The sequence below is a fragment of the Notamacropus eugenii genome, chromosome 3, assembly GCF_028372415.1.
Source record: "Notamacropus eugenii isolate mMacEug1 chromosome 3, mMacEug1.pri_v2, whole genome shotgun sequence".
Taxonomy (NCBI): Eukaryota; Metazoa; Chordata; class Mammalia; order Diprotodontia; family Macropodidae; genus Notamacropus; species Notamacropus eugenii.
The window spans coordinates 10,465,316-10,492,422 of record NC_092874.1 but is presented as its reverse complement, the minus strand read 5'-3'; the positions used below and the strand labels follow the sequence as shown (position 1 = coordinate 10,492,422).

General features: G+C 42.9%; 1 protein-coding gene across 4 annotated transcripts in view; it reads left to right on the top strand.

Moving 5' to 3' along the window:
- SNX13 (sorting nexin 13) overlaps positions 1–27,107 on the top strand; it is a 122,735-nt gene that overhangs the window by 87,401 nt on the left and 8,227 nt on the right. The window contains exons 17-23 of one of the 4 annotated variants that reach the window (XM_072650837.1): positions 2,614–2,683; positions 6,885–7,024; positions 11,755–11,862; positions 13,232–13,342; positions 22,611–22,772; positions 24,772–24,843; positions 26,826–26,971. In XM_072650837.1, coding sequence (XP_072506938.1) covers positions 2,614–2,683; positions 6,885–7,024; positions 11,755–11,862; positions 13,232–13,342; positions 22,611–22,772; positions 24,772–24,843; positions 26,826–26,971 — 809 coding nt within the window. Of the gene's footprint in view, positions 1–2,613; positions 2,684–6,851; positions 7,025–11,754; positions 11,863–13,231; positions 13,343–20,728; positions 20,928–22,610; positions 22,773–24,771; positions 24,844–26,825; positions 26,972–27,107 lie in introns of those variants that run through there. The other 3 variants (XM_072650836.1, XR_011976501.1, XM_072650838.1) reach the window with 3 other exon arrangements.

The window sequence follows — 27,107 nt, the reverse complement described above, 5'->3', positions numbered from 1 at the left end:
TCATGCTGGTGCAGGTTTTAGAATGCCAGGGAGAGTTTTGTCTGGCTTTGCTCCAAGTCTGAAATAACTTCCTACTCTAATGGTGCTCCTTCTGGGCCCCAGTTATACATGGCCCCATGGTCTCAGCATCAGAACAAGGCCTCTCGTGGGGGACCACTTGGCATGTTTGTCACTCTTTTCAGTGAATCAGGCTCAAGGCTTTGTCAGTCCCTGCTTTGGAATTCCAGGAGTTGTACATTCTTGCCCGTAATTGTAGTTTTCATCTTTGCTTGTATTATGTATGTTTCAAATGGAAGAATAGTCCCATATGTTCAACAAAACAGATTAAAATCCCAGCACTCCACAGTGTGGACCACCAGTTTGGCATCAATTAAAGGTCATGTAGCAATCAGTCTTGCTGGATCTAAACATTCACCTGAGTGACATTTTCCGTTCTAAACTTGAATTTTTAGATTTTTGTGGCAGAGTTATAGAGATCTTTGATTTGGCATCTGCGAATAGGAGAACCCTCTTGAATTATGTTAGTTTAGTTACCTAAAAGTGAAGAGAAGCATATTTGTTTGCCTGTCCCCCATCTGCATGGTCTGATTCCATTGTAGTTCTACAAATCATTTTATTGTGGCCTAATTACGGTATCTGCATTATAATCACCAGATGTTTGTGTGCAGATTTAAAAACAACTTAAAAATGTTTCTATTGACATTTTTTCCATCTCCTAAATTTTTCCTATATGCTTCCTAAAATCCATCTTCTTGTAACAGAAAATTCTTAAAAAAAAATAAAAAAAGAAGAGTAAGTCATTCAAAACCCTACTTTTCATTATGTTGGTGATTTACAGAAAGCTCAATCCGACGTGTTGCTTTAGCAGCCTCTGAGAGCCGAGGCAGAGGCTGTTAACAGTGTAGACATTGTTACTGAGGGGAAGGGTGATATTTAAAGGACACTTGAAGTTTCCCTTTTTCCCTTTGCTGGTGACTTATTGGATGGGAAGAGATGTATAGTAGGACATGGCATTAGTTCAAGAGAGGACATTCTTTTCCTCAAGGGACTGTTTTTCACATACAAATACTTTTTAAAATAAAAGATATTTCTGTCTTCATTATAGGTTACCTGGTTTGGCTCTCTTGCATTTATTTTCCATTTTATGCTTCTGAAAACCCTTTACCACATATCATAGTTTTGAGAAAGATGTCATGCCCGTTTTATAGATAGGAAAACTGAGACTTGCTCAGCATCGTGCAGGGAATCAGTTGTGGGACTTGATCAGGTTCTAAGTGTTTTCTCCTACTCCAGAAGGTTCTAGTAATAGTCATGTCAAATTGTTACATTGATTTTATAATAATCAGTCTTTATTAGATATGGTTTTTGCAAAAAATGCTTGTCTCAGAGTTATGGTACAATTTGATTTTTAACGGATGCTCTTCAGCATGTCCAGGGACCAGAAGTCTCCTTTGGGTGATGCTAACGATGTAATGTTAAATTTCCAACACACTTTCACACTTTTGAGATTGCAAGTGGCTGAAATTGTGACTGCATAATTTTTGCTTAATACCTTTCTGTTTCTTCTCTGAGCAAATAACCTCCAAAGCAAGCTTAGGAATTGCTCTCACGTTAAGAAAATTACCATTCTTTCAAATTCCGTGCATTTTTCACTGTCTGTTAAAAATCTTAATGAGAATTTCCCTGTTAAAGAAAATATTGTGGATATTTCCATATTTAAAAAAAATATGAACTCAGACTGCCCTCATTCCTAAGTCCTCTCTTTTCTTCCCTCTTGCCCCTTCATTTTGCAAATTTTCTCTTAATGTGCAGAATAGAATTGAAGCAGCGTGTTCGTATGTCCAGTGCCTGAAGGAAAGCATACTTCTGCCGTGCTGTGTGTGCCCATGCAGTGTCACTGGGGAAATATCCTGGGTCCTTCCCCATACTGCAATGCTCCCCTCTCAGGTCTTCCTCTTGGTCTGCCTGGCTTTTTTCACGTCCTTTCTAAAGGCCCATCTTCTACAGGAAGCCTTCCCCAACTCCTCTGATTCTGGGACCTTTCATCTCTTAGCTATTTTCAACCTATGCTATATGGAGTTTTTCTGTACGTTTGCATATTGTTTTCCCCCATGGGGCTGTGAGCTCCTTGAGGGCAGGGACTGTCTTTTACCTTTCTTTGGTATTCCTAGCACTTAGCATGGTGCCTCTGGCACATAGTAGGCACTTACTAAATGTCTGTTGACTCATTTTCCCTTCCCTTCTGAGGTACAGTATCAAAGATCAGCTAACAAGGTGTTTCAGGTCCTGGCACAGACATATTCAGAAGACAAATAACTGGCAGCTGGGATGTTAGTGGGGATGTGAAGGGAGATAGGGAGGGAGAACATTGCAGGGGTGGGGACAGTATTTTTTTTATTTAGGCAAAATGCACATCCAGACTCTTATTCCTTTAAACCTGCTATAACTTTTCATGATTGTTTTGCAATCTCTTTCAAGTCAGTGAGCTGACAACAACTTGTTTTCATTATAAAACTCATAAAAGTACTTCAGTGTAATCATACCTGTTAAACATGGGCAGTCAGAGTTCCTCAGTTTTACTTCTCAAATTAATTTTAAATTTATTTTTTGCAGTCTTTAGATGACCTTTCAAGTGTATCTTCTGACGACTCAGTGCAACTCCACGCTTATATTTCTGATACCGGTAAGGATGTTGGTATTTAGAAGTGGTCATTCACCCTCTTTATCTTTTCCTTAGCATTTTGTATCAGTTTTTAAATGTCATTAATTCATTATTCACAGAATCATGCACATACTCATTCTTTTCTTTCCCAAGCCATCCAATGTCCAGACTGTTGTTTGTGTTCAGTATTGTTTGTTAAAGTTCTGCCTGGTTCTGTTCTCTTGGGAATGGTGTGCCTCAAGGATGTGGGCCCTTTCCTCAACCAAACCTGTTCTTTCAGCATTGGAAGATTCAGTATTCAAACCATACAGGACATCCCAGTTTTCCCCAGTAGAACAAAATGCAATCTCATTTTTCTTCTCATATCCTTAGTCCAGCAGACCTGTGCATGCATGCTTTGAGAGGTCCTAGTCTTACTGCTTCCACACAGCAGATTGAGACAGTGGCGGGAGAAATGGACGGCCCTAGCCCTTGGCATCTCTGCTGGTCAGTGGAGCCAGAGAGGCTCTGGCAGAGCCAGGAGAGACTGGCAGAGCCCCTGTTTGTTTCTTCTTGGTCTTTCCTGAACAGCCATATTTTTTCACATCATTTTGTGAGGTTTAAGATTTCTGTTGAGGTTTTCTCTGAATCTGTCACTTGAAAAAATATTTACTTGGCATGGCTTTTCCCTCACAGGACCTTGGAAGCTTGAAGGGACCTTAATGAGATCCCTCAGCCCTTTCATTTCACAGATGAGCAAGCGAAGTCTGAGAAACAGGGTTACATGTGATACATGATTCAGGCTTAGAAAGGAGTGAAAAAACATTGATCAAGTGCTGCTTCTATATGAAGTCTGGTGTTCAGTGGTGGGGATGCAGAGGGAACAGTGCCCCAGGGCCTCCTTAAAGAGCTGACACTGTGGAGGCACCCTGCACATTAGGGGGCTTCAGCTGAAGGTTACAACAGAAGGGTGCCAGGGCCTGTGAGGGTGGTAGGGCCCTAGTCATGCAGCTTCCTGAACAACATTCCTACGTACTGCTGATGGGAGCCGTTTGACTGGACCAAGGACTTTGTGGTCAAGAACTTCATTTTTCATGGTCTTTTCAGAGGAGGCCCTAGAGCCACTGGGCTTTACCTCCTGGGTCATGGCTGACCCTGGCTGGACGGCTGAGCTGAAGGAGGAGAACCACTTTGGGCTGTTGTAGCAGCCAGCATCACTTTTAGGGAGCATTTCATGGTCACATTTTTCCCTAGGCAGTTACTGACAGTAGAATGAGGCCCTGAGTGGTCATACCATTAAGCATAGCTGAGAAGTGTAGAGTTTATTGTATTCTTTTTTTAACTTGTGCATTTTTGCTCATGTTCTCCCACCTGCCCTCTTGTCCTTGAACTGTACCCCCCCAAAGAAAAAAAAAAAGAAAAATTTGGAATAGAATTCCAAACTTTCCGACATTAATTTGTCACGAAGAGGAGGCAGTTCGGTATTTTGAGGAGAACATGAGATTTGCCATTAGGATCTGGGTTCAAATCCTTGTTTTGGTACTTGTTACCCATATGGCATATCGAGTAATGCCTCACTTTCTTTTCTACAAAACCAGGGGGTCAGGCTAAATTCTCAAGGTGCCTTCCAGCTGTGAGTCTCCTGGTCCCTGTTTGACACAACATCTATAGTGAATAATATTCTTTTCTACCCAGATCATGTTGTCACTTTGGACACCTGTTTAACTTGGTTAGTTTGGGTGATTTTTCTTTTTCGTTTTTTTGAAGTCCTTGGGGTTTCTTTCTGTAACTGAAGCAGTCTGGGTACTGGCTTCCTGCTTTATTTCAGTTAAGCTGTACATGTTTGTAAGTTGTCAGATTATTTAGTGTAAGTGTTGATGTTTCATGTTCAGATTATTCAAGTGGCTGACAAGTGTCACCAAATTTAGTTCTCTTAATTATAAAGACAGATTCAAAGCTCAGTGTACAAATCCCAGACCACCTGACTACTTTGACTTTTCCAAATGACACATCCTTTTGTGGTCCCTTCGTGCTCATGCTTTCATCCTGCTGTTTGCTGAGACTTGGCCTCACATCAAGTTTATGCAGTTCTATGGCAGATGGGTTTTGCCCACCCGACAATTTATAACCTAATTTAATAAGTTTCCTGATAACACATTATATGTGGCCAGTTAACATGCAGTCAGTCAGCAAATTCCCAGTAATCAGTAATTATTTCCCTTTATAATGTTCTCATGTTCCTTTACCTTTTCAACTTGAAAAAAAATGCAATCCTATCTCTCTCTTTTATAATTTTCTTTAGAATCTCATTCCCTTTCCTTACCTTTTGATTTCTGTAACAAAACATCTGGCCCTTCATAGCAAGCCGATTTTGAAATTCTCCCACCAAGCTCCCCTTCCACCCCCATTGTTCCCATCCTAGGTCTTGCTGTGGGAAATCCTGTTTCACAAAACAAGGGTAGATGAAACATGACTTTCTTGATGGAAAACAAATTATTTAATGTTTTTGAAAGATTTAGGGTTTAGGATTAAATGTTGCTAAAAGCTAGAATTATAGCCTCGTGTGCTGGAAACCATTTTTTCAAGAATTGTTTTTGATCTTTCTTCAGACAGAGGCATATAATCCTAATAAGAAAAAGCCCTCTATTTGAGTATAGAGGGTTTGCTATTCAGGTGAAATTTATTTCCAGTAGTTTGGTCAACCTAGTTTTAGGTAGCTGTGAAGAGCAGGAGTGCTGATGAACCACATAGCTTCACGGACTCTCCTTCCACAGGCTTTTTCCGTAGTCATGCCCTGGTGGCAAGTGAGTTGCGCCAGTTAAATGTAAAACATTATCTTCACCTACTATGGGTTGTTGTATGTATATCCATAACATTTATTGGTGACAATTTTCCAATTTGAAATGTCTATTTGAATTTGAAATACTGCCTCCAGCAATATTAGTAAGAATACAAGTGTATAAGGAGGCATCCTTAGACAAATGGTTACTCTTAGCCATCGTTTAATAGGATCACTGAAAAAAAAATACATCCAACCCCCTGTATCGCCAAGGCAATATTCACAGCACTGGCGGTGACTATGAATGGGCCAGCGTAGTTCTCAGTTACAAAATATCATGAGTCTCCATATAGAAGGCAGAAGAAAAACATTTATTTAAACAATAGAAAGTCAAATCCTGGAACCATAAAGCTAAATCCGTCATGGTGATCAAGAAGTTAATAAACATGATCACTGCAGAGGGCAAAGCCATTCTGAAACCTTCCCTCCCCCAGCGAGGGCCTTCTCACTATCAACTGCTACAATGTGTCAGTCTCAAGCCTCCCCCTCCTTCAGCCAGGGCCTTCTCACTATCAACTGCTACAATGTGTCAGTCTCAAGCCTCCCCCTCCTTCAGCCAGGGCCTTCTCACTATCAACTGCTACAATGTGTCAGTCTCAAGCCTCCCCCTCCTTCAGCCAGGGCCTTCTCACTATCAACTGCTACAATGTGTCAGTCTCAAGCTTCCCCCTCCTTCAGCCAGGGCCTTCTCACCATCATCTGTCACAATGTATCAGTTGCCTGCTTTCTTGCCCTCCTGACCAGACCCCACTTACTTCCTCCCGGTTACGCTCCACCCTTCCTGTTCTGCATCTTCAGCAAGCTCCTCCCACCACATGTGACCCAGGCTTCCAGGAGATCCAAGCAGATCATGTGGATGTTAATTAATGACAGAGATCTTTCCATTTTAAATTACTATTACACTGCCATGACCTAACTCTGCCTCGACTACTTTCCACCAGAAACAGGGTGCTTCTTCCTACAGCTGTGGATAGGGCATCTGTCAATTCTATTGAGTTCCACAGTCGTTCATCAAGGCCACCTTGTGTGCAGGGATGTCACCAGCATTTTCAGAGGGTGGGATAGAGCAGTTTCTCATATCTTTCATCTTCCATTTGGCTGAAGAGATTGTGGTTGAAAAGCAATTGGCCAGGCATCTGAGACCCCTTGTTCTAGTGTGGGACTCTGGAACTTGACACTGATGATGTTGAATTATTAGTGACAAGGGCTGAGTTTTCTGATTGTCCCATTTTATTTGATCCTTTGCTGACATCCATTTGTGTCTCAGTCTCTCATTTCAGACTCTTCCTCATTTCTTGTTGTCTTTTTTTTGTCCTTTCGTTTTCCTCTTTCGTGTGTTTTGTGTCTCTTCGTTTTGTTTTAAATGACTAGTCTGTGCTGACTGTGACCCCTATGCTGTGGCAGGCGTGTGTAATGACCATGGCAAGACGTATGCCTTGTATGCCATCACTGTGCACCGACGCGGCCCCAGCAGCGATGAGATCTGGAAGACCTATCGCCGTTACAGTGACTTCCATGACTTCCACATGCGGATCACTGAGCAGGTATGGAGTCATCCGTTTGACCATTGTAGTTGACCAGCTCTAAGGGCTGGTTCCTTGGAGCATATGTGCATGCTGGAGGAAAGTGGTGGCCAAAGTGGGTGCCACTCTCTCGGTCCTTGTATTCTCCATCTCTGAGTGAAGGGCTGCATGGCCCTGTGTCTGAGGTCTTGGTCCTAGAGTCTCTGAGCAAGCCCTTTTAACTCTCAGAGCCCTCAGCTTCTAATGATCTGGGTCTCTGCATTTTTAAAAAGGAATATTTTAATAATAATTAACAGACAAACTGATATTCTGCATGGGTCAAGTAGAAAAAAATTTCTTTAATTTAGTTTCACATGCCTTTTAGATTATATGTACTAACCAATAACATTTAAATGTTATGGGAATAGTTTCATTTGGTAATTTAAATATTCTATTTTTCTAAATATTAGCAACTACAACTGGCAGTGGACTGTTCAGACGCTCATTTGATACTCCCTAGGTAGAAATGCCATTTTTTTGTGTGTGTCCAGCACTAAAAAATGTCTGTGAAACTGATATAGGGTAATAAGTTTTTGAATTGGCTTGAATAGGTTTAAACAGACTAGTTCAGTTGTTTGACCATTTCTTTTCCTTTCTAGAGTGCTCTGCAGAAGTCTCATCAGCAGAAGGGATTTAGTTTACTTGTTGAATTGGTCACAGAGCTGAAGAAATAAAAACTGACCTTGAGAAAGGAGGATTTCAGTTGAAGTGCAGGATCCGTGTGGTCAAAGGCTTAGCCAGCTGTTAACTGTACTTGATACTCTTAGACAGCCTATTTTTGATTGCCTGCCCTGCAGTCACATGGTCTTAACCTCCATAAAATTATAGAAGGAAAAACGACAGAAGTTGGGATCTTGCCAGGGGTACAAAGTAGAACCTGTCGACATAAGTGTTGGCTTCCTAGGGGTTCCGAAGGCAGCAGAATCCCTTTGAAGGGACCACAGTAGGATGGAGTTACTTGGCTACGTAAAAACTTTCATTTTAAAAATGTGTGCAAATCAGGGTGAAATTGTTGACTGTGGAAATAGTGGATGAAAAGTTTTATCTGTAAACTGAAACAGTTATTTAAAAGAGCAGATTGAGTAACATTTAGTCTGGATTGTACAAACTTGGCATAAAATGTCTGTGACGTGTATTATGAGTAGCATATAATAAACATATATGAGTAGCAATAAGAGAATTTGAAATTGGGGGAATGTTAGCAGCCATCCAGTCCAGTCCTTACTCAAGACCAGTTCTCACAGTAAGGTAATTGACAGGCAATTGTGCAGTCTCTATGAGAAAACCCCCAAGGAAAGGGAACCCTCCCTTTCTGCAGACATGGAGGCCATCCCACATTTCAGTAGCCCCAGCATTAGGGAACTTTCTTCTGGCATCACATCTAAATTTTCCTCTTTGTAACACTGATTCATTGATCCTGATTCTAGCCTTTAGGGCTTAACAAACGTCTACTCCCTCTCATACAACAGCCTTTCAGATTGCTTGAAGAAAGCTGTCATGTGCCCCCAAGTCTTTACTTCTGCTTACATATCCCTAGTTCCTTCACTAGTCCTTCTGTGACATGACCTTGGGCCCTTTGCTGTCTCTCTGACTTCTCGGTGGCCTTCCCAAATGAACACACCCTTCCAGACATGGTCTGACCAAGCAGAGCACAGCAGGATTTCCCTCCTTTAGAGTAATGAGGATGGCACTGGCTTTTTGCATCAGCATACTGCCCACTTCATGAAGTGTGCCCCCCTCATTTTGCTTGGTGAAGTAGATCTTCTGAACCTAAGTGTAAGAAAGCCTACTGTGTATTACCCTCATTGCTTTTCTCCTCACTCAGACCCAGAAATGGTGCTAGTCAAGATCATTGGGTTCCTGGAAAACATGGTGACTGTTAGGGGTTTTTATAGTAGAATTTGAGAATTCATTGAAGGAATTTGGGGAAGTATGTGAATTGAGTCTGCAGCCAAACAGTAAAAGTGTCCTCGAAAAAATGTCATCATAGAAATGTTTTTCCTTCATTGTTCAACTGGGCATAACTTGACTTCTTTATGTTTTCACTATTGAAAAGGTCGAATCATATTCTTTGAGAAGTCCAGAGAAGGACCTAAATAGGGTTGTGTCTTGTGAAATATTAATGGTTTTCTGTGACTTTAATGAGATTATTGTTGCTTGGCATGCAGATTTATAATCAAATGAAGAATCTTAAAAATTAGTATTTCACAAATAGTAAAGATTTATCATTTTCCTTAGCATTTGCATTATTTTGCATTATTTTGCATTTGCACTATTTTGATAAAGCCCAGTGAGGAATAAACCTCTTATTTCCTGAGCATGAACTACTAGATTACAAAAACTTATGAAGCCCGTGTGACTCCATCTCTACGTGTAGTTCAGCTTTAAGGTTCATTTTCATGTGAGGTGATTCTTCACGGAGTCCCCAAGTGCATCTAAGATTCAAGACAACTGCATTAGAGAAAACTATTAATAATGTTACTTTAGGGTTCTGAGATAAAAAATGTATATACCATTAAAATCTAGGTTGTTTCTCTTCTTTAGGAATTGATCAGTTTAGTATCAGTGTTAGAGCTGTTCCTTCAAGGTATTAGAGATGTGTTCTATTTTGTTTAACATTACTTATTTCAGAATATTTGCCCTATGCAATTAAATCAGTTCATATTACTTGAATAAGAAACCATTCAGAGAATTAATAAATGGACCCACTACTTGGAAGACCGTCTTGCCTCAGGCCTTTCCCCCAGTTCTTCACTTTTCCCCCTGTGCCTCTCTCCCATCCCTCGAAATAGCATTTGCTCACTGTGAAATCAGATCCATCCTTAGATGTAACTGAATCACAGGGACCTCAAAAGCCTGTAATCCGACTCACCCCTGAACAGGAATCCCCTTTATTGTCCTGCAGATGGTCATCCAGCCTTTGCTTGAAGACCACTATTGTGAGGGGCCCCTGTTAACTCTTGAGCTAGCACTGATTGTTAGGACCTTCAGTCTCATGACTCCAGCTGCCTATTAGACAGTTATCACTACTCAAAAAGCCGCTGCCGTGATTCGGTCTGTAATCACCTTTTGCCTAAATTATTACAATGACCTCCCTTGTCCCTGTTCTCTCCCCATTCCAGTGCATCATCCATACTACTCCCTCAGTGGTTTTCCTTCATCTCAGTTCTGATGGTGTTGCTTAGTAAATTTATTGGCTTATTGGCCTCCTCTAAAATGTGAACTATAAACTTGACTGTTGAGCTTTTAAAACCCTTCCCAACCTGGCCTCAGCCTGTCTTTCTAGCCTCATGGTGCCTTACTTCCTCCTTGTACTCTGGGATCAGCCAGACCAGCCTTCTTGGGTTTTTCCCCACATGGTGTGATTTCCCATTTCAGCTCCTTCAAACTGGTTGAGCCCTGGCCTAGAATATCTCCCGTCACACAGTCCTTCTCTTCCTCTAGGATGCCACTGCTCACAGGCCCCTTTCCTCAGATCCTGATCTCCCTCCCTTATTGCCTTCCTGACGAAGCGTTTGTTTCCATTTGTTCTGTTTTTATTTAGTGTGTGTGTGTGCTTGGGTGTGGGCTCATCTTCTCTGCCCTCTACAGTGTAAGCTGCTTCTCTCGGTGTACCTGGCACAGTAGTGGCTGTTCTTCAGCTCCAGCCACTTCAGTCACTTCTGAATTAGTATCATTATTTCTTGTCCTCCCCGTGGCTCTCCATCTTTTTAAGAAGGACAGCACAAAAGAATTTGTCCAATACTTGGCTAAAATCTTTGGAAACCACATCCACAGTGTCCGCTATTCCAGATGTTTGGTGATGATTGGTCTGGTTGAATTCAGGTGGGCTCTGTGGAACTGCCTCCTCCTTTTCTAGATGTTCATAAACCACTCTGCTAGAAACATTTTCCAAAATTTTTCAAGAAGTTGAAAGTCATGCGTATTGGCCAATGGTTTGAGAAAATGAGGATTGCTCATGTTTGCCCCAGTCTTTCAGCGATCACTGCAGCAGTCCCACTAGTCTGCTTTGGGTCCTCTAGGCTGTGGTAGAGTGTGGTTGTCATAGCCAAGTAACTTGGCTCTTCAAGGGTGCTTGACTAGGTCATCAGCTCTCAGATTTTTGGTCTTTTGGTCTTTTCTAGTCCCAAGACAGTTGGTCTTGGTGAGGAAACAAAAGCGTGATGGGACTTTGAGCAGCTCTTACCTCTTTCTTTCTTTCTTGTTACATTATCCTTAGTCCATCCACCTGGAAGTGTTCCCATACCTTCTGGTGTGTGTGTGTGTGTGTGTGTGTGTGTGTGTGTGTGTGTGTGTGTGTGTGTGTGTGTGTGTTTAAAGAACTCTGTCATGGATTTTTATTCTTCCTATCCTACCCACCCTTGCTTCCATGTTTTATAGAAATCTTGTAAAAGTCCAAGTCACTTCTGTAAAAATCTATCCTTGTGCTAATTTAGTAGCATATATTTCAGAAGTTATTTGTATAAATTGTTATTCGTGTGAAGGATATTTATTTCCAAGTCAAAAATTAACTTAATTATTAATTACGATACAGTCACCTGTCTTCAGAATAGATCCACTATTTTTGTCTCAGCATTGTCCCCTGGGTCTAGGAGAGTGTTTCTCTAGGAAAGTTGGTTCTTTGTTGCAACGTCTAAAATTCTTATCTACTTTTGTCTATAGCAAAGTAATAAATTTTAAGGGATAAACGTTGAATATATTTTGTATTCTAGTTTGAGAATCTGTCAAGCATATTGAAGCTCCCTGGTAAAAAAACATTTAACAATATGGATCGAGATTTTTTAGAAAAGCGAAAAAAGGACCTAAATGCATATTTGCAGGTAAGGGGAGGTTTGCTGTTGACCTTATCTTGTCTTTTAAATCATAGCAAAAATATAGAGAAGGCTTCTTTGTCTCGAAAAGCTTGATGAGGATGTCCAGTTATAAGAACCTTCCTGCATGTTCCTTGCTCAGATTTCAGATGAATGCCTTTGTAGGGCCAGCTCTAAAGCTTTTTGAATTTATAAAGCTCCATCCTTCCTTAGTACTGGAACATGGAGATACTTTTTAATAAGCTAAGAACATATTCTCCCTTCCTTGTCCAGAACTTGTGATCTCATTGCTTTGGGGTCTTTCCATAGAATGTAAAAAGAGTTGGACGTCTTCCTTTCTAGGAATGTCAGTACCACAGCCTTTGAGCTGCATATTCCAGTCTGTCGTCTAGAGCTTGTCATTTGCCTCCAGGCTCAGAGACTGTAGGCCAGTTCTGATTTTTATTGCTTTTGTCTAAGATCTCAAAATCATCAAAATGGAAATGACTCCCTTTAGGGTATGTTAAAACTCTCTTTGAATTTTCTTGAAAGAGTCCTGACTCTTGGGGACACCCAAGTACTAATTCTCATTCTTGGAGAGCTGTGGTGCAGCATGGGTATCTGCTGCCTCATCAGACAGACTTTCCTGAGGATGTCTTAGGTGGTCTCAGCTCTGGGCAGGTTAAGGGGTTCTGTGGTCCAGGATTTCTTCTACTACCATGCCCCCACTGCCTAGGAAAGAGCAGAGCCTACCCAATATTGCACAACTGACTTCCTATTCTAATTTATAAGATTGAGTAGTCTTTCAAATTCATATATTCTAAAGTTAGGTAAAGTTGATTATTCCAGTAGGTGAGTGAATTCTTTAGTAATTTGTAATTTTAAAATGGCTACTTTTAATATTTTTTATCTCATAACATTTATTTAATAGATTCACTGGTGTATTCATTTCCTAAATAATCCATTTTATTAAAGGAGCAAGATCAATGATAAGAATTAAATGAGAATATCAGTTTGAGAACTCTAGGAACCCTAAGAAAAATGCACTAATTTTCATCTTGGTCATATGATTTGTTTTCAGACTGATGCTTTTTTCCTTTTTATATGACAAATTCAGTTATTATCCTATCTACTTATGATACTGTCTTCAACATAATTTTATGGAAAAGAATTTAAGACATTATTCATTGATCCTTTTCAAAAAGGGATAATACTTTTAAAAATCAATATAGATGTAGGTCTGCTCCCCTGAGTGTTTTGTGAATAAAAGCAACTCACCACATTAAAAAAAAAATGAGTTCTTTTAGAGGATACTGTAAAAAGTACTGGTTGGTTATGCTGTCAGATTTGTAAAAAATGTTATAAACTCTTTATTTAAAGTAACATTTTGCTTTTTTAGTTATTGTTGACACCTGAAATGATGAAAGCTTCCCCTGCCTTGGCTCCCTACGTGTGTGACTTTCTGGAGAACAAAGCCTACAGCAAAGGGAAAGGGGATTTTGCTCGTAAGGTGAGAAGCCTGTAGGACACTGGGCTGGAAGTGATGTATTCCTCTGTACAGAAATGGGGAACTTTTAAGGAGGCCTTTGTTGTTTGAATGTTGTTTTCAAAGTAACTAGTAGTTTGTAAGCCAGTCTTTATTTCAACAAGAATTTAAATTACCTAATTTGATTCATACACTCTCCTGTTGACATCAGGATTATCTGCCTCTGGTGAGCTCCTTAGGGAGATGCTTAATAAGCGTTTAGGAATTGTCCTATGTATGTACACATATATGAATGTTTGTGTATATGTATGTATGTGGTCCTCCCTTCATCTTAATTAACCCCCTTCTTTGATGCTCCAAAGACATTGTGAGCAGACTGTGCATAGACCAGACACTGGATATCTTCTTCCTCCTTCTTAGCCCATCTGACCACCTAAGGTCATGTAGATTACCAGCTATTTCTGCTTCATGTGGTTTGCCATCTCATGTGGATGAGGCCCCACATCTAGGAGATCACACTTCCATCCACTGGGCAGGATCCATGTATGACCAACCTCCAGGACTCAGAAGGGTGAATAATTACATGAATAGGGAGATGAATATAGAGAGAGGATTTCAGGACCAAATGGGGGCCTGAACTGACCATGACTTTCTCTTGTTCTGATACCCAGTGATAGGTGACCTTCACAGTGGGGTTTAAGGTTGACCACTGGCTTTGTAGGCAGTTGTCATTTGACACTCACAACAACCCTGAGAAAGGTGCCACTGAGAGCTTTTACAGCTAAAGAAACTGAGGCTGTCGAGTGACTTAACCAGCATCAAACAATAAATGCCTGAAGTCGAAACTGAATCTGGATCTTCTTGACTCCCAGTGCTCTCTACTGGTCTAGTCAGATTGTAGGCCACTAATTGGCTCAGAAAATCATGTATTACCATTCTCTATGTTCTGTCATATTTCTATTTATTGTATTAAACATTTCCCATTTATTTTTCAATCTGGGGAGTTTGGGGAGTGTCCGTGTGCCACCTCTGCTCCATACTCCTTGTTCTGTCACTAAAGATGGTAAGCCAAAGTGCTGCATTCCTTCACACAGCTGCCATTTCATCAGTTTGAGCATTGCCTTCAACAACTGAGATCCCCCCATTCTACAGGTCAGTAGATGGTTTTTAGGAGTCATGGCAGCTGAAAAATGTACCATCACCTTCAGCGTAGTCAGTAGACAGTAAGGAATTGTGAAGCACTTACTGTGTGTCGGCACTGTGCAAAGTATAGGGGATACAAATACAAAAAAGAAGGAAGAGCAGAGGTGGAAAGGAGCCCAAGCGGGGCTGGGGAGAGCAGTTAGCCAGAGAACACACATGAGGTCAGGATCTATCCAAAAGCCTTTCGAGTTTGGTGGAACTTAATACAGCTTGCATTCTACTGGGTCATCTAACACCATGAAGCATTAGAATAGGACAGGAGGGAAAGTCAGTCAGAAAAGAACAATATGATCACTTTTGATTAGGGTAGGACTCAGACACGGAGCAAAGAAAAATAGTCTGAGAAGTGCTGAATTACAGGAGAGCCCTGCTCAAGACCCCTGGCATAAGGAAAGTCAGCCCCTCAACCCCATTACAGTATCCCCAGGCAGTGTTGACCATAGGAATGGGACAGTCATGACGGTTCATGGGAGAGACTAAAGTGATGTCACTTAACACTGCCCTAAGACTTTTGGGACAGTCTGTATAGAACAGATCCAGATGGAGTGAGAATGCTGGAGTATTGGATGCCTGTGTTTTAACTGTTTCCTATTTAAACACTACCAACACAGTAAGGTTAGGGATAACTGAAATAAAGTGTGATGTCTTTCAGGCTTTGGTTAGCTCTAATATCATTAACATCTCTTTTGCATAGAGCAAGGTATGGCTTCCAAGTCATGGTGACACTGTCCTAGAATAGCCTCTTGGTGGTTTGATATGCAGATAGCAAAGTCTCCAGACCTTGTGTAGGGGCTTCTCCGTCACCTTCATTCTCTGGTCATGGAATGTTTCATTTGAAGTAAAACTCCATCCTGATGGGCAGTCTTTAGGCCTCACAGGTGGGCTCCCAGGAGTGTGTAGGACCTCCCAAGTCAGTTACAGGCGCTGACCCAGCTTTGTTTGGTTTGGCTGAAAAAGCAAAACTGACCAAAGAACAGCACACAAAAGCATTCTGTGATTTCCATGAGCGATCTCCAGGGACCTTCAGAATATTATTGGGACTTGATAGGAACCTAATCCAGGGAACAGTAGAGACTGATAGCTTTGAGATGGGAACTTCTGCACATGGGATGCAACAACCACAGAATTGAGGAGGAGGCTGTTAAGGCTGCAAATGTCCAGGTGTGACAGGAAGAAGGTACTTAGGGCAGTGGCCACATCTTCAGCAGCCCACTTAATTAAAAGTGATGGAAGGCAGCAGATAGGACAAGTAAACAGTTTGAGGCCCCCCCACCCAGGCCATCTGTGGAAAGAGTATTTCTTTTAAAAAGGGGAGGAAGAAGCCTGATAAAGGTTCCCAGATTATAGGGTAAACAAGGTAAAAATTTACAAAAATGCTTTCTGAACAAACATAATGCCAATTCATAGAGCAATGATAAAGACACATAAGAAACATTCAGCCTGGCTAATGGTTGGTTGTTGTCCCTTTGTCTTTGAAGAGGACCAAAATGAATCACCATGATAAAGGGTGTCCATCTGTGGCTGATCAGACCAATATGAGCTCAGAATTCTCTACCACAGGTTGAGTGCAGATAGTCTGTGTGAATATTTGGGGAGGATACTCCAAATTTGCGCATCCTACGTTTCCTTTGTTCTGTCTCAATTCTGCTTTGCTCATAGAGCATAGCACCCTTTCTGATGGGGGCACTCCATGCTGAGCGGTCCTGTGCCAGTGTCTCCCATGTCACACAATCAGTTCCAAAGTTCTTGAGAGAGACTTTGAGAGTGTCCTTGTATCACTTCTTCTGACACCTGCCCCATGTGAGTTCTCCATAAAATAGTCTTTTTGGTAAGGGTACATTTTACATTCGAACAGCCTGACCAGCCCATTGGAGTTGCGCTCTCTGAAGCATAGTTTGAATGCTTGGCAGTTTAGTTCAAGCAAGGACCTCATTGTTTGGTACCTTATCCTGCCAGGTGATCCTCAGAATCTTCCTAAGACAGTTCAAATGGAAGCGATGCAGTTTTCTGGCATGGAACTGGTAGACTGTCCATGTTTCACAGGCATACAACAATGAGGTCAGCACAGTGGCTCTGCAGACCTTCAGTTTGGTATTCAGATACCTCTTCTCTCCCAAACTTTTCTTCAGAGCCTCCCAAACACTGAGCTAGCTCTGGCAATGCATGCATCAACCTCATTGTCAATGTGTACATCCCTGGAAAGTACACTACCAAGGTAAGTGAACTTATCCACAGCATTCCAAACTTCTCCATTTGCTGTAACCAGTAGTTCCACGTATGGATGGTGTGGTGGTGGCTGATGGAGCACCTGTGTTTTCTTGGTGTTAATTATTAGGCCAAAATTAGCACAGGCAGCAGAAAATTGATCCATACTTTGTTGCATCTCGGCTTCAGAGGCTGCACTGAGTGCACAGTCATCTACAAACAGAAAATCACCCACACTCCCTCCACTTTGCTCTTGGCTTGTAGCCTTTTCAAATTGAAGAACTTAATATCAGTATAGTAGTTGACCTCGATGCCATATTCATCCTCATTGAAAGCATTTATCAACATGACTGAAAACATGACACTAAAAAGCATGGGAGCAAGCACACAGCCCAGTTTCACTCCACTGGTGACATGGGAAGGCATGAGAGCATTGGTCACTATACAGAACGCAGGCAAACATGCCATCGTGGAATTGACATACAATACTGATGAACTTCTCTGGGCAACCAAATTTTGACATAATTTTCCATAAGCTGTCATGACTAACAGTGTCAAAGGCCTTGGTGAGATCTACAAACGTGTACAGACCTCTGTTCTGCTCCTAGCATTTCTACAGGACTTGTTGGGCAGCAAACACCATATCGACTGTCCTGTGGCCTTTTCTGAAACCACACTGGCTCTTGGGTGTATGACCATCTTCCAGGTGAAGGATCAGCCTGTTAAGGAAGACTCTAGCAAGAATTTTGCCAGCAATGACTAAGAGAGATCCCCCTGTGATTGTTGCAGGACAATCTATTCCCTTTACCCTTATGGAGATGGACGATGGGGGCATCCTGGAACTCCTGGGCGATAACCTCTTCTTGCCATATAACCTGGAAAATTTCAGTCAGCTTTTGTATGAGCAGTGGTTCCCCCTACCTTGTAAATCTCAGCTGGAATAGAATCAGCACCAGGTGCTTTGCACATGAAAGGAGCCTAATGGCCCTCAAAACCTCTTCTTCAGTTGGAAGTTCAGCTAAGGAGGGATTGACTTCAATCTGAGGTAAACAGTCAATGGCCTCAGCATTGATTGATGATGGTCTATTGAGAACACTATGAAAGTGTTCAGCCCATCTCTCTAGGATCATGTCCTTATCACCAATCAATGTGGCTCCATCAGCACTGAGTAGTTGTGATGCCTGCTGCAGTAATCAGGCCAGGGTCGGGTAAGCAGACAATGTTTGAGCACCTTGTCTAGCCCCTTCCTCACACCAGGAGGTGAGCAGTGCGATTCTTAAAAGGCTGCTCAGACACCCAGGGGGCTGCAGAGCCCCACTGCTGTTTCCAGTGAGAAACGACCCTATAGCCTGGGCCGCCTGTGTGCAGGGTTGTGACTACAGCTCCCATTGTATCTGTACCTGCTGCTTCATCACTTGCCTGTTGCTACAGGACTTTGAGGTATAATAGTAAAATGGTATGGGAGATGTATTTTGATCCATGCCTAAGTTCGATTTAAGTGAGGCAGAGTTGCACGAAGTCGTCAGCCTCGCTCTCTCCTCCAGAGTCATCATAATCCAGTGGCAGAACAGAGTCAAGACAGCTGGCCGTGGCTCAGGAGGCAGTGGATGACCTTCATGTCTTTGGTGTCTAACCAAACTCTAAATGCTCCATATCACCTACTTCAGCTGCCTTCATGGCCGTTGGAACAAATTGTTCTCATTTGCCCGTTCCACCAGGTGAAGTCTTCGCATGCTTGGGGTAGACACCCCCCTAACTCACCAGTGGGTTTTGGCCAGTCTGCTGAAAGTTTTCCAGGGTGTGGCCACTGTGCATGCTGCAGCTTCCTGGAGCCACAGGTGAGAGTTGGGTGGAACAGGTGAACATCAAAGGTGTAGAGAGCCTGAAAAGGGCTCGGCAGCCATCACATCAAAGGTCTTGGGCCTCCCTGAACACACCTCACCCCCAAGCCTGGCTATTAGCACTTACACTGCCTGCCTTATAATGGTAATGAGCATGATCAGTAATAGAACACATTTATTAAACACTGACTGTATGTGAGGCACTGGCAACATGAAGATAAAAACAATCCCTTCCCTCAAGGGGCTTCCAGTCTTCTTCAAGAGTCACTTAGTTGGTGACACTTATCCATTGGTTTTCGTATTTCAGTTGGTGCTTTCATATTAGGTCAGGAGTATTCAAAAGGAAACTGTCCAGAGCAGAGATGGTGAGGTGAGGCCATAGGGGCCATGCAATCCTGACCGGTGTGTGTGAAGTTGTTCTGTGGTTCTGTCAGGGAAGGCATCCTGGAGGTCTTTGAGGGCAGCAGACTGCAGCCTCCTGTGTACATCATTGTGCCCAACCTCAGGAAGATATGAGTGGTTTGTTGCTTACTTCTTCCTCCAGGTTCTTAGCTTCCTCTATCTGGGGTATCGGTATACCTGAATATTCAGTCATGGCCCCATTAAGAAAGAGCTTCCAGGGGCCTTTTGCCTTTGGACTTTAGTGACCCTGCACAGTACATAGACCCTGTCTGAAACGGCTTGGGGAGACAGGTGTGCCTGGTAGAGAGAGGAAGAGCGTAACAGTGTTTGGTTTTGGTTTGCATTATGGGAGGCTGTAGAGTGCCTGTGCTGAGGGGCTCACATCCATCAGATTCTGTGCAGATCCCCAAGAACCCAGTGCTCAAGCTGCCATCCACACTTGGAATGCGTATTTCCAGACACTCCTTCTGGGCACCAAGTGCTTCATCTCCTGGACGTGTGCTGAATGTGAGGGCACTACTACAGTCCCCAGGGCTTTGGCACTGTTGCTGTCCCTTCCTACCACCATCAAACCCTTCCTGAGCCTCCAGTGTCCAGAAGGCAAGATTGTGGTAGGGCAGCCAGTGTGTGTCAGGACGCCAGAGGCCTTATAGGCCCCACAGTTTGGGAACAAATCATTGCTCAGGGAGCATGCTGTGCCAGTCGTTGGAGTGGAGCTTCTGGGTCTAGGGCCAAGTTCATTTGAGCCTAGGGGAATAACTACTGACCCACCTTCCTGCCAGTAACCCACATTCCTCAGTGTTTAAAATATCCAGTCACCCCTTTCTCTCCCTTGTCTCTCCATCATCACAGGATTTAGTCCTCTACAGTCACCTCTCCTCTAACTGGCAGAATTCTAACTCTGAATTCCTGTCATTCTCTACACCATTCCTGTCTCTTCCCTTGGCAACATCTACAGTCTTGGACTCACTGACTCCCTTTGTCTTCCTCATTCCTGGATGCCCTCTCCAGTGAAGTGCTCTGAATGACCCATCGAAGGCAGAGATGTGCCTCTTGTTGTGACTTGCATCACAGCACTTTGTGGCCACCCCCCAGGGTCCATCCTTGTCTTTGGAAGTTTGTTCTACACAGCTTGACTCTTTCCATCTAAATGCTTGTTGACTCCCTGCCAGCTGCCAGCTCTCCCCACAAAATCTCTTTTTTTGCTCCAGTTCCTGCTTCTTTCTTTCTGTGGCCCATACCACAAAATGGAGGGAGCAATGCCTTGTGTCCCCAGGCTGCCAGTTGTGATACTCATAGCAGCCCAAGGAAATAGGAAGGTTGTTTGGCAAGTGGAAGTGAGGTGAGAGCAGCTGGAGACCATCAGCCCATGGGGCAGCCCAGTGGCAAGCAGACTAGAAGCTCTGGCCCTGGGGTGAAGATGGATCCCTGGTTTCTCATTGATCTACAGTGCCCAGTGTGCATCCCAACGGACAACAGGAGAGCCCTTTCGTGGAAGACCAGGGGAGGGAAGAGGGGAGTCTAGATGTCGCAGATTGTTGACAATAGGAACTGGAAGGGGTGGCAGATTTTATTGGGTGAGATTTGGTGACCACAGCCCAGAAAAGATGACTAATTCACCTTTTAAAAATTAGGGGACTAAAGCTTACTGAGCTATAAGTCACTTTCCCAGCATCCCACAGCGAATAAGTGACCAAACCAAGCCTCAAGACTGGCCTTCTGACTTGCTCTGGTTTTCTGCTCACCACACTCTGTTTAGGTGAAGAGAAGCCCCTCCCAGCCCCACGAGGGGTGTCCTCAAGAGAACTCTCCTTCAGGCAGCCTAGGACTCCTACTCTTTGGACACCTGACAGTGCTTGATGAAGAACACAGCCCGGATATCCTTATCGGCCCTCTGACCTGACTGGTTTGGTGCAGCCCCTCATCATCTCAGCCGGGGCCAGTCCAGTGGCCTGCTGGTGGGTCTCTGTCCCCTCCCCGCTATCAGTGTTCTCCAAGAAGTTCTGGTGTGATGGCATCATTCCCCTCCTCGGTAAACTCCAGTGGCTCCCTGTCACCTCCAAAATCAAAACTAAAGTCCTCTCTCATCTAAAATCCTTTCCAACCACTGCAGGCTTTTTGCACCTCCTCCCATCTGTGTGGAGCTGGTGACCCTGGTCACTCGTGACATCCCATCCCAGCTTCATGGATTGGCACTGGTTCTCTGCCTCCTGACTTCCCTGGGTGCCTTTGGTCTCACCTTCTGCAGGTAGCCCAACCTGCCCTCCTTTCCTGCCTGGTGGTGATCTCCACGTCAGCCTGTCCTGAGCTTGTTTGTGTGCAGGACTGAGCTCCCAGGGCAGCAGCTGCTTTTGGCTCTCAGGGGATCTTCAGCACTAGACTTGAGCTCCTTGACTTGTAAAACAGCGAGGATCGACCTAAAGACAGCACAGGGGAGCAGAAATCATTTGGTGCGCAAAACAAGCTCTGTGCTTGTGCTAGATGCTAAAGGTTTTCTTCGTTGTGTGTCTGAGTAATCCTTTCAGGACAAGAGAAAGCCTGCCCATAGAGCTGGAAGTCAAGATTGGGTCTTATGACCCCAAAGCAGCTGCCCTTCTTCTTCCTACTCCCATGTCACCCCTGAAGAAGCCTGCAGGCCTAGACATTGACTCCCAGAGGAGTGGCCAGTGTAGAAAACAGTGCGTTCAGTACTTGTGTGAAATCTTTAATTACCTAGCTGTGGCTTGTGAGCCCTCTGCTGCTCTGAGGTTTTCCTAAAACTAAACTCAGGGTATTAAGAACTTGCCCCCAGCACACTGTCATTCCTGTGGTGGAACAGGAGGGCCACGGTCAGAGGGGACCGTGAAGCCTTTTTTAGGAGGCAGGTCCGGGTTATCACATGATGTCTGAAAAGTGCTTTACAAACCTTCAAGTGTCTCGGATGATTCCCGCTCCACTCATTTTGTGATTATTAGTTGGAAGCTTCTTGCCGCTTCCTCTTCCATTATTAGCAGTTGGTTCCAGTGTAGACCACACAGAGTTTCCTTTTTGTTTTCTTTACTTTCTGAAAAATGAGATTGTCCGTGTAGGACAAGAGCTGCCCAAGGGGAAGGGTGGACAGGAATCCAAACAGACTTGGTGCTACAGCCTTGACTAGTTTCCAAAGCCATTCTTTATTTTTGGAGCCTTCTATTTTAATTTCAGATAAACGTGTACTTCCTGTGTTTGTCCGCTCCAGGTCCTATTTGTTCATTTTTCATTGTGTCATCAAGGTGAATGTTAATTTCTTCATCATCTTCAGTTATAATTTCTAAGTTTTCTTCCAGGAACTGACAGAGGATAAGTTGTACATTGAATCTCTTTTGTGAAAATGATTACAGAATTTTTGGCCTTCTAAAGTATGTTAGTCTCTTTGATTAAATGGCCAAAGCCTGGCTTTGTGCCAGATAGTCCTCACAATTTTCAACCTGTACATGTCAGCAGAATAGATCCTGAAGTCCAAGGAAAGATTCCCCATCTCAGAATGTTGACACAGCATATGTTTGCAGCGGGAAGCTGTGGGAAGTTAATTAATGACTGTGATGTATCTCACCAGGCTTGTTAGTTGGCATTGAAAATGCAGGAAAGAAGAAAGTTACGTTGTCTTCTCTGCCCCTCTTTAGATGGATACGTTTGTAAATCCACTTCGCAATTCTATGAGGAACGTTTCCAATGCGGTTAAATCTCTTCCTGATAGCTTGGCAGAGGGCATGACAAAAATGTCAGACAATATGGGCAAAATGTCAGAGAGATTAGGACAAGACATAAAGCAGTCATTTTTCAAGGTAAGAGTACTTTTATGGACAGTATTTCTCAAAGTTGGCTATTCTCAAATCAGTATTTTTGGATAACCTTCATGCAAGATATTTGGTTCATTTCCTTATTTCCTTTTTAATTTCTTCTGTGAAAAAGCAAGACGAGTGTTAATACATTTTTTATCCAGACCTATGATTTCATTAGTGTGGAGGACAACCTGTGCTGGGGGAGACCAGCAGTGATTCTGTTTACCTAGCAAGGGGGTGAAGAGACTTACTGGGAGGGATTTATAGTTGGTGCTTGAACTCAGCCCTTTGGAGTTTGGGGGCTGGCTTCTAGACTCTGTCCCACTGTGATAGTCTGCTGTTCATCTTATTATCAAGAGAATATTTATAAATGGTAAAATTGGCTGCTTCAGTCCATTCTATTATATTATGCAGTTTTTTACTCATAGACTTACCAAAATTAATTGTACAATTATTAAGTGCCATTATGACAGTTGTATTCTAATCTTCATTCAGATCATCATAATCCCTGTAAATTCTCACATTTTAGGTTGCAGGCTGACTAGCATTTGGCAAAAGAGCCGATTGCTGCATTCTTACTATAAATGTGTTTCCCAGTTTGTCAGTCCCATGAAACTGAGGCACATCATTAGTCTGAGTTCATGGAATGAGCTGTCTGAATGCATTTCCAGTTTCCACATTTGAATTTGATTTATTATTAATAAATTATTGTTTAAAATGTTTGCCTCCACAAAGTCCTACTCTACTGCCTTATCAGGGCATGGAGGTGATGCTAGATTCTCCAGGGTTCTGCTGATAGAATATCAGCCTTGGTGGGTTCTACTAGCTTGGATGAGTTTCAGGTGTGGAATTGGGGTAGGTGGTCCTACAAAGGCCCCTTTCTAACTTTAAATTCTAAGAACCTATAAGAAAAATAAACTATGCTATTTAGGAAATATATCATTGGAAAAGGTATTGAGCCATTCAGGTAGCTGGGAGGATATTAGGTCAGCAGCCTTGAAAGTTTCCGTGATAGTTGTAGGCTGTGAAGACACCAACATAAAGGCTTGGGTCCTCTATGAAAGGTTTAGGGAAGCTGAGAAGGTGGGGATGAGACTAGTTTATTGGAAGGAAGGGTGCTCATCACCCATCCATAAGAAGATGAGATGAACCCAGGTAGTCTTTGCTCCTGACATTTATCACCTTCTACCTTGCCTCAGACTTGGGTATGCTTTTTTATGTCCCCCATTAGATTCTGTATAACTTGAAGACAAATTCTCTTGCGTATGCAAGAAGGTGCATTGGTAGAATTGACTTCACCTCCTCCTCCCTTTCCTGTTTAGTGACTTAGAGACACAGATTGCTCTGCATCCCCTCCGGGTCTGCTCAAGGTCTTCTTTGTTTGGATAATCTCACCTGCTTTTCTGGCTTCATTTACTACTTCTTTGCACCTGAGTCCTGCACAGAGACTGCTCTCTAATCTCCAGTCTTGAATCATTAATTAAATTTCTATTAGACTTCTCCATTTCTTCCCCTCCTCCAGTCCATTCTCTCAAAATCTGATGTCATCTCTCAGAGTTTGGTCTAGACCAGGCAATCAACCCACCCTTGTGTGTGGAAACAAAATCGAGCCATCTGTGCTGCCCCATAGCCACCTCTTAATGGGCATTTAACTGATGAGTTTAAAAAATACTATCTAAGCATCATTATTATGTCTTCTATTTTAAAACTGCTTGGGAACTCAGCTTTTCAGTTACCAAGCGATGTGTGCGCCAAACTGTACGAATGTTTTTGTTTCCCACTTGTGTTGACGAGTAATTTTCAAAATTCTGTTCGATGAGTACTGGGTTTTGTAATGATCTTTTTGTAAGTGGGGTCCATGTTATACAAGAAAAAATGTATATTCTATCCATAAGACATTCTTTAATTCTCTGTTTCTGTATCGCGTTCTTCACGTTTGTTTGTTTTTGTTCTATCATGCTCTTTGGTATATTCCTCTGTTTATTTTTAATGTTCCTCTCAGGTGCCTCCTTTAATTCAGAAGACAGATTCTGATCCCGAGCATTGCCGCGTCTCTGCCCAGCTCGATGACAACGTAAGTGACTTCTTCCTCCCAGGGTTTTTAGCTAATGACTTGAAAAAAGAAATTTGTAAATGAGTTTTGCTGTCTTTATGCTTACAACTAAATTTCTCTTTCCTCATAAATTATTTTAATGATAAATAATATTAGCCTTCACTAGGCAGTCAAGAAGCCTTACTAAGTGCTTCCTGTGTGCCAGGCACTGTGCTAAGCATGGGGATACAGAGAGGGGCAAGAAGGGTCCACAAGAAGTCCTCGGCCCCATGGGAGAGACTCCTTGTCCATGACTAGGTGCATGCGGAGTCTCGGTAGGGAGCTAGGCATTCGGAGTGACTGCAGGGAGGACTGCAGGGATGTCCTGTGTATCTGATGCATTCAAACAGAGCAGAGCCATCTTTTCCTAATTAGCAGAAAACTTGGTTTTTCTTGGGACCTGCAGTCAATGTGAAGATGCAAAGATTTGTTCAAAAAAATAAAAGAAAAACCCAAGATTGTGAGCAAGGCAGTGAAACTAGTCAGGTTTTCATTTTCTCGTGAATCCTGCGTCCTCAGTGTTTGGATTGTAACATTGTTTCACTGAAGAGAAGGGCTAAGACCTTTTCTCCTTAAGGCTAACAGAAGGATTCTAGTTATTCCTGGTGGACACTGTGAGTCCGAGCTCTCCCCTCCCTCACATTCCTGTTTGTCACAACCACCTTGGGAAGACCTTTTTCTCTGTAATTCTTCATTTAACTTGTTTTCTACAACTCTGGCTGAATCATTTCTAGTTTTCCTACATTTTAAAATTTGTAAACTAAAAGATTACATTACCAAGCCTCATTTTGTTTCATCTTTGTCATTTGTCTTAGAGTTGCTGACCTTATTTGCTCTAAGGGATTTATTCTCTGTTCATGAATCATGAACTTGGGGCCTGTGTTCCCCTTTGCTTTGTGCACAAGTTATTCGTGCCCCTGAAAGGCTAGCCAAAGGCTTATCTAGTCCTCAACATCTTTATTTTGTCGGAAGAGGTCAGAAACCTCTTCACTGCCGTTTGTGCATTTTCTTAGTGTAGTTGATTTTTTGGAATTAATTATAGAATTAAAAATAAATGAGTGATTTGCAATTTACAAGATAATGTTAGTTTCTGCTTACGGGAAGTTAATGACAATAACAGCAGGAATGGCAGTTCACATTTACGTGGTGTTTTAAGATACGCACTTTCCTTCCAGCTACTTGTGCGGTCAATAAGGCAAGTATCGTTGTCCCATTTTATTTATGAGAAAACAGGCGGTGGCATGAGTTGATCTCTCCTTGTTGTTGTTAAGTTGTTAGTCGTGTCTAACTCTTTGTGACCCCGTGAACCCCATGAACCCCATGTGACCCCATGGACATGCCAGGCCTTTCTGTCCTCCACTATCTCTCAAAGTTCGTCCAAGCTCATGTTCATTTCTTCCATGGCACTATCTCTCCATCTCATTCTGTGCCATCTCCTTCTTTGCCTTCAGTCTTTCCCAGCTTCAGGGTCTTTTTCCAATGAGTGCCATCTTTTTGTTATGTGGCCAAAATATTTAAGCTTCTGTATTTGACCTCCTAGTGAATAGTCTGAATTAATTTCTTTAAGCATTGACTGATTTTGATCTCTTTCCTGTCTAAGGGGCTGTCAGAAGTCTTCTTCAGTACCACAATTGAAAAGTGTTGATTCTGCTGCCCTCAGCTTTCCTTACAGTCCCATCTCTCACAGCCATGCATTGCTATTGGACAACCTGTGTCTTTGACTGTGCAGACCTTTGTCTGCAAGGTGATGTCCGTGCTCTTTAGTCTGCTGTCCAGACTTGTCCTGGCTCTCCTTCCAAGGAGCAAGCTGCCTGTAATTTCCTGGCTGCAGTGATCTTTGGGCTGAGAGCGCGCAGTCTGGCGCAGCCTCGCACTGGGGCAGCTCTGTGCGACAGAGTCCCCAGAGTCACTCGGAATGTTTCTGGACCAGGTAGCAGTTCTGTTCCTTTCCTTCCTTCTGCCAGGTGGATGATAACATTCCTCTTCGGGTCATGCTGCTCCTCATGGATGAAGTCTTTGACTTAAAGGAGAGAAATCAGTGGCTGCGAAGGAACATCAAAAACCTGCTCCAGCAGCTCATCAGAGCCACCTACGGAGACACCATCAATAGGTACTGCTCTCCAGCCAGGGCCCCCCGGGCAGGTTTTGTTGGTTACCTCCTCCTGCCATCCCAGGAAGATGCTGATACTTCAAACTTTAGACTCTTTCCTCCGTAGAAAAACCACTCGTTTCTTCTGCTGCTTGGT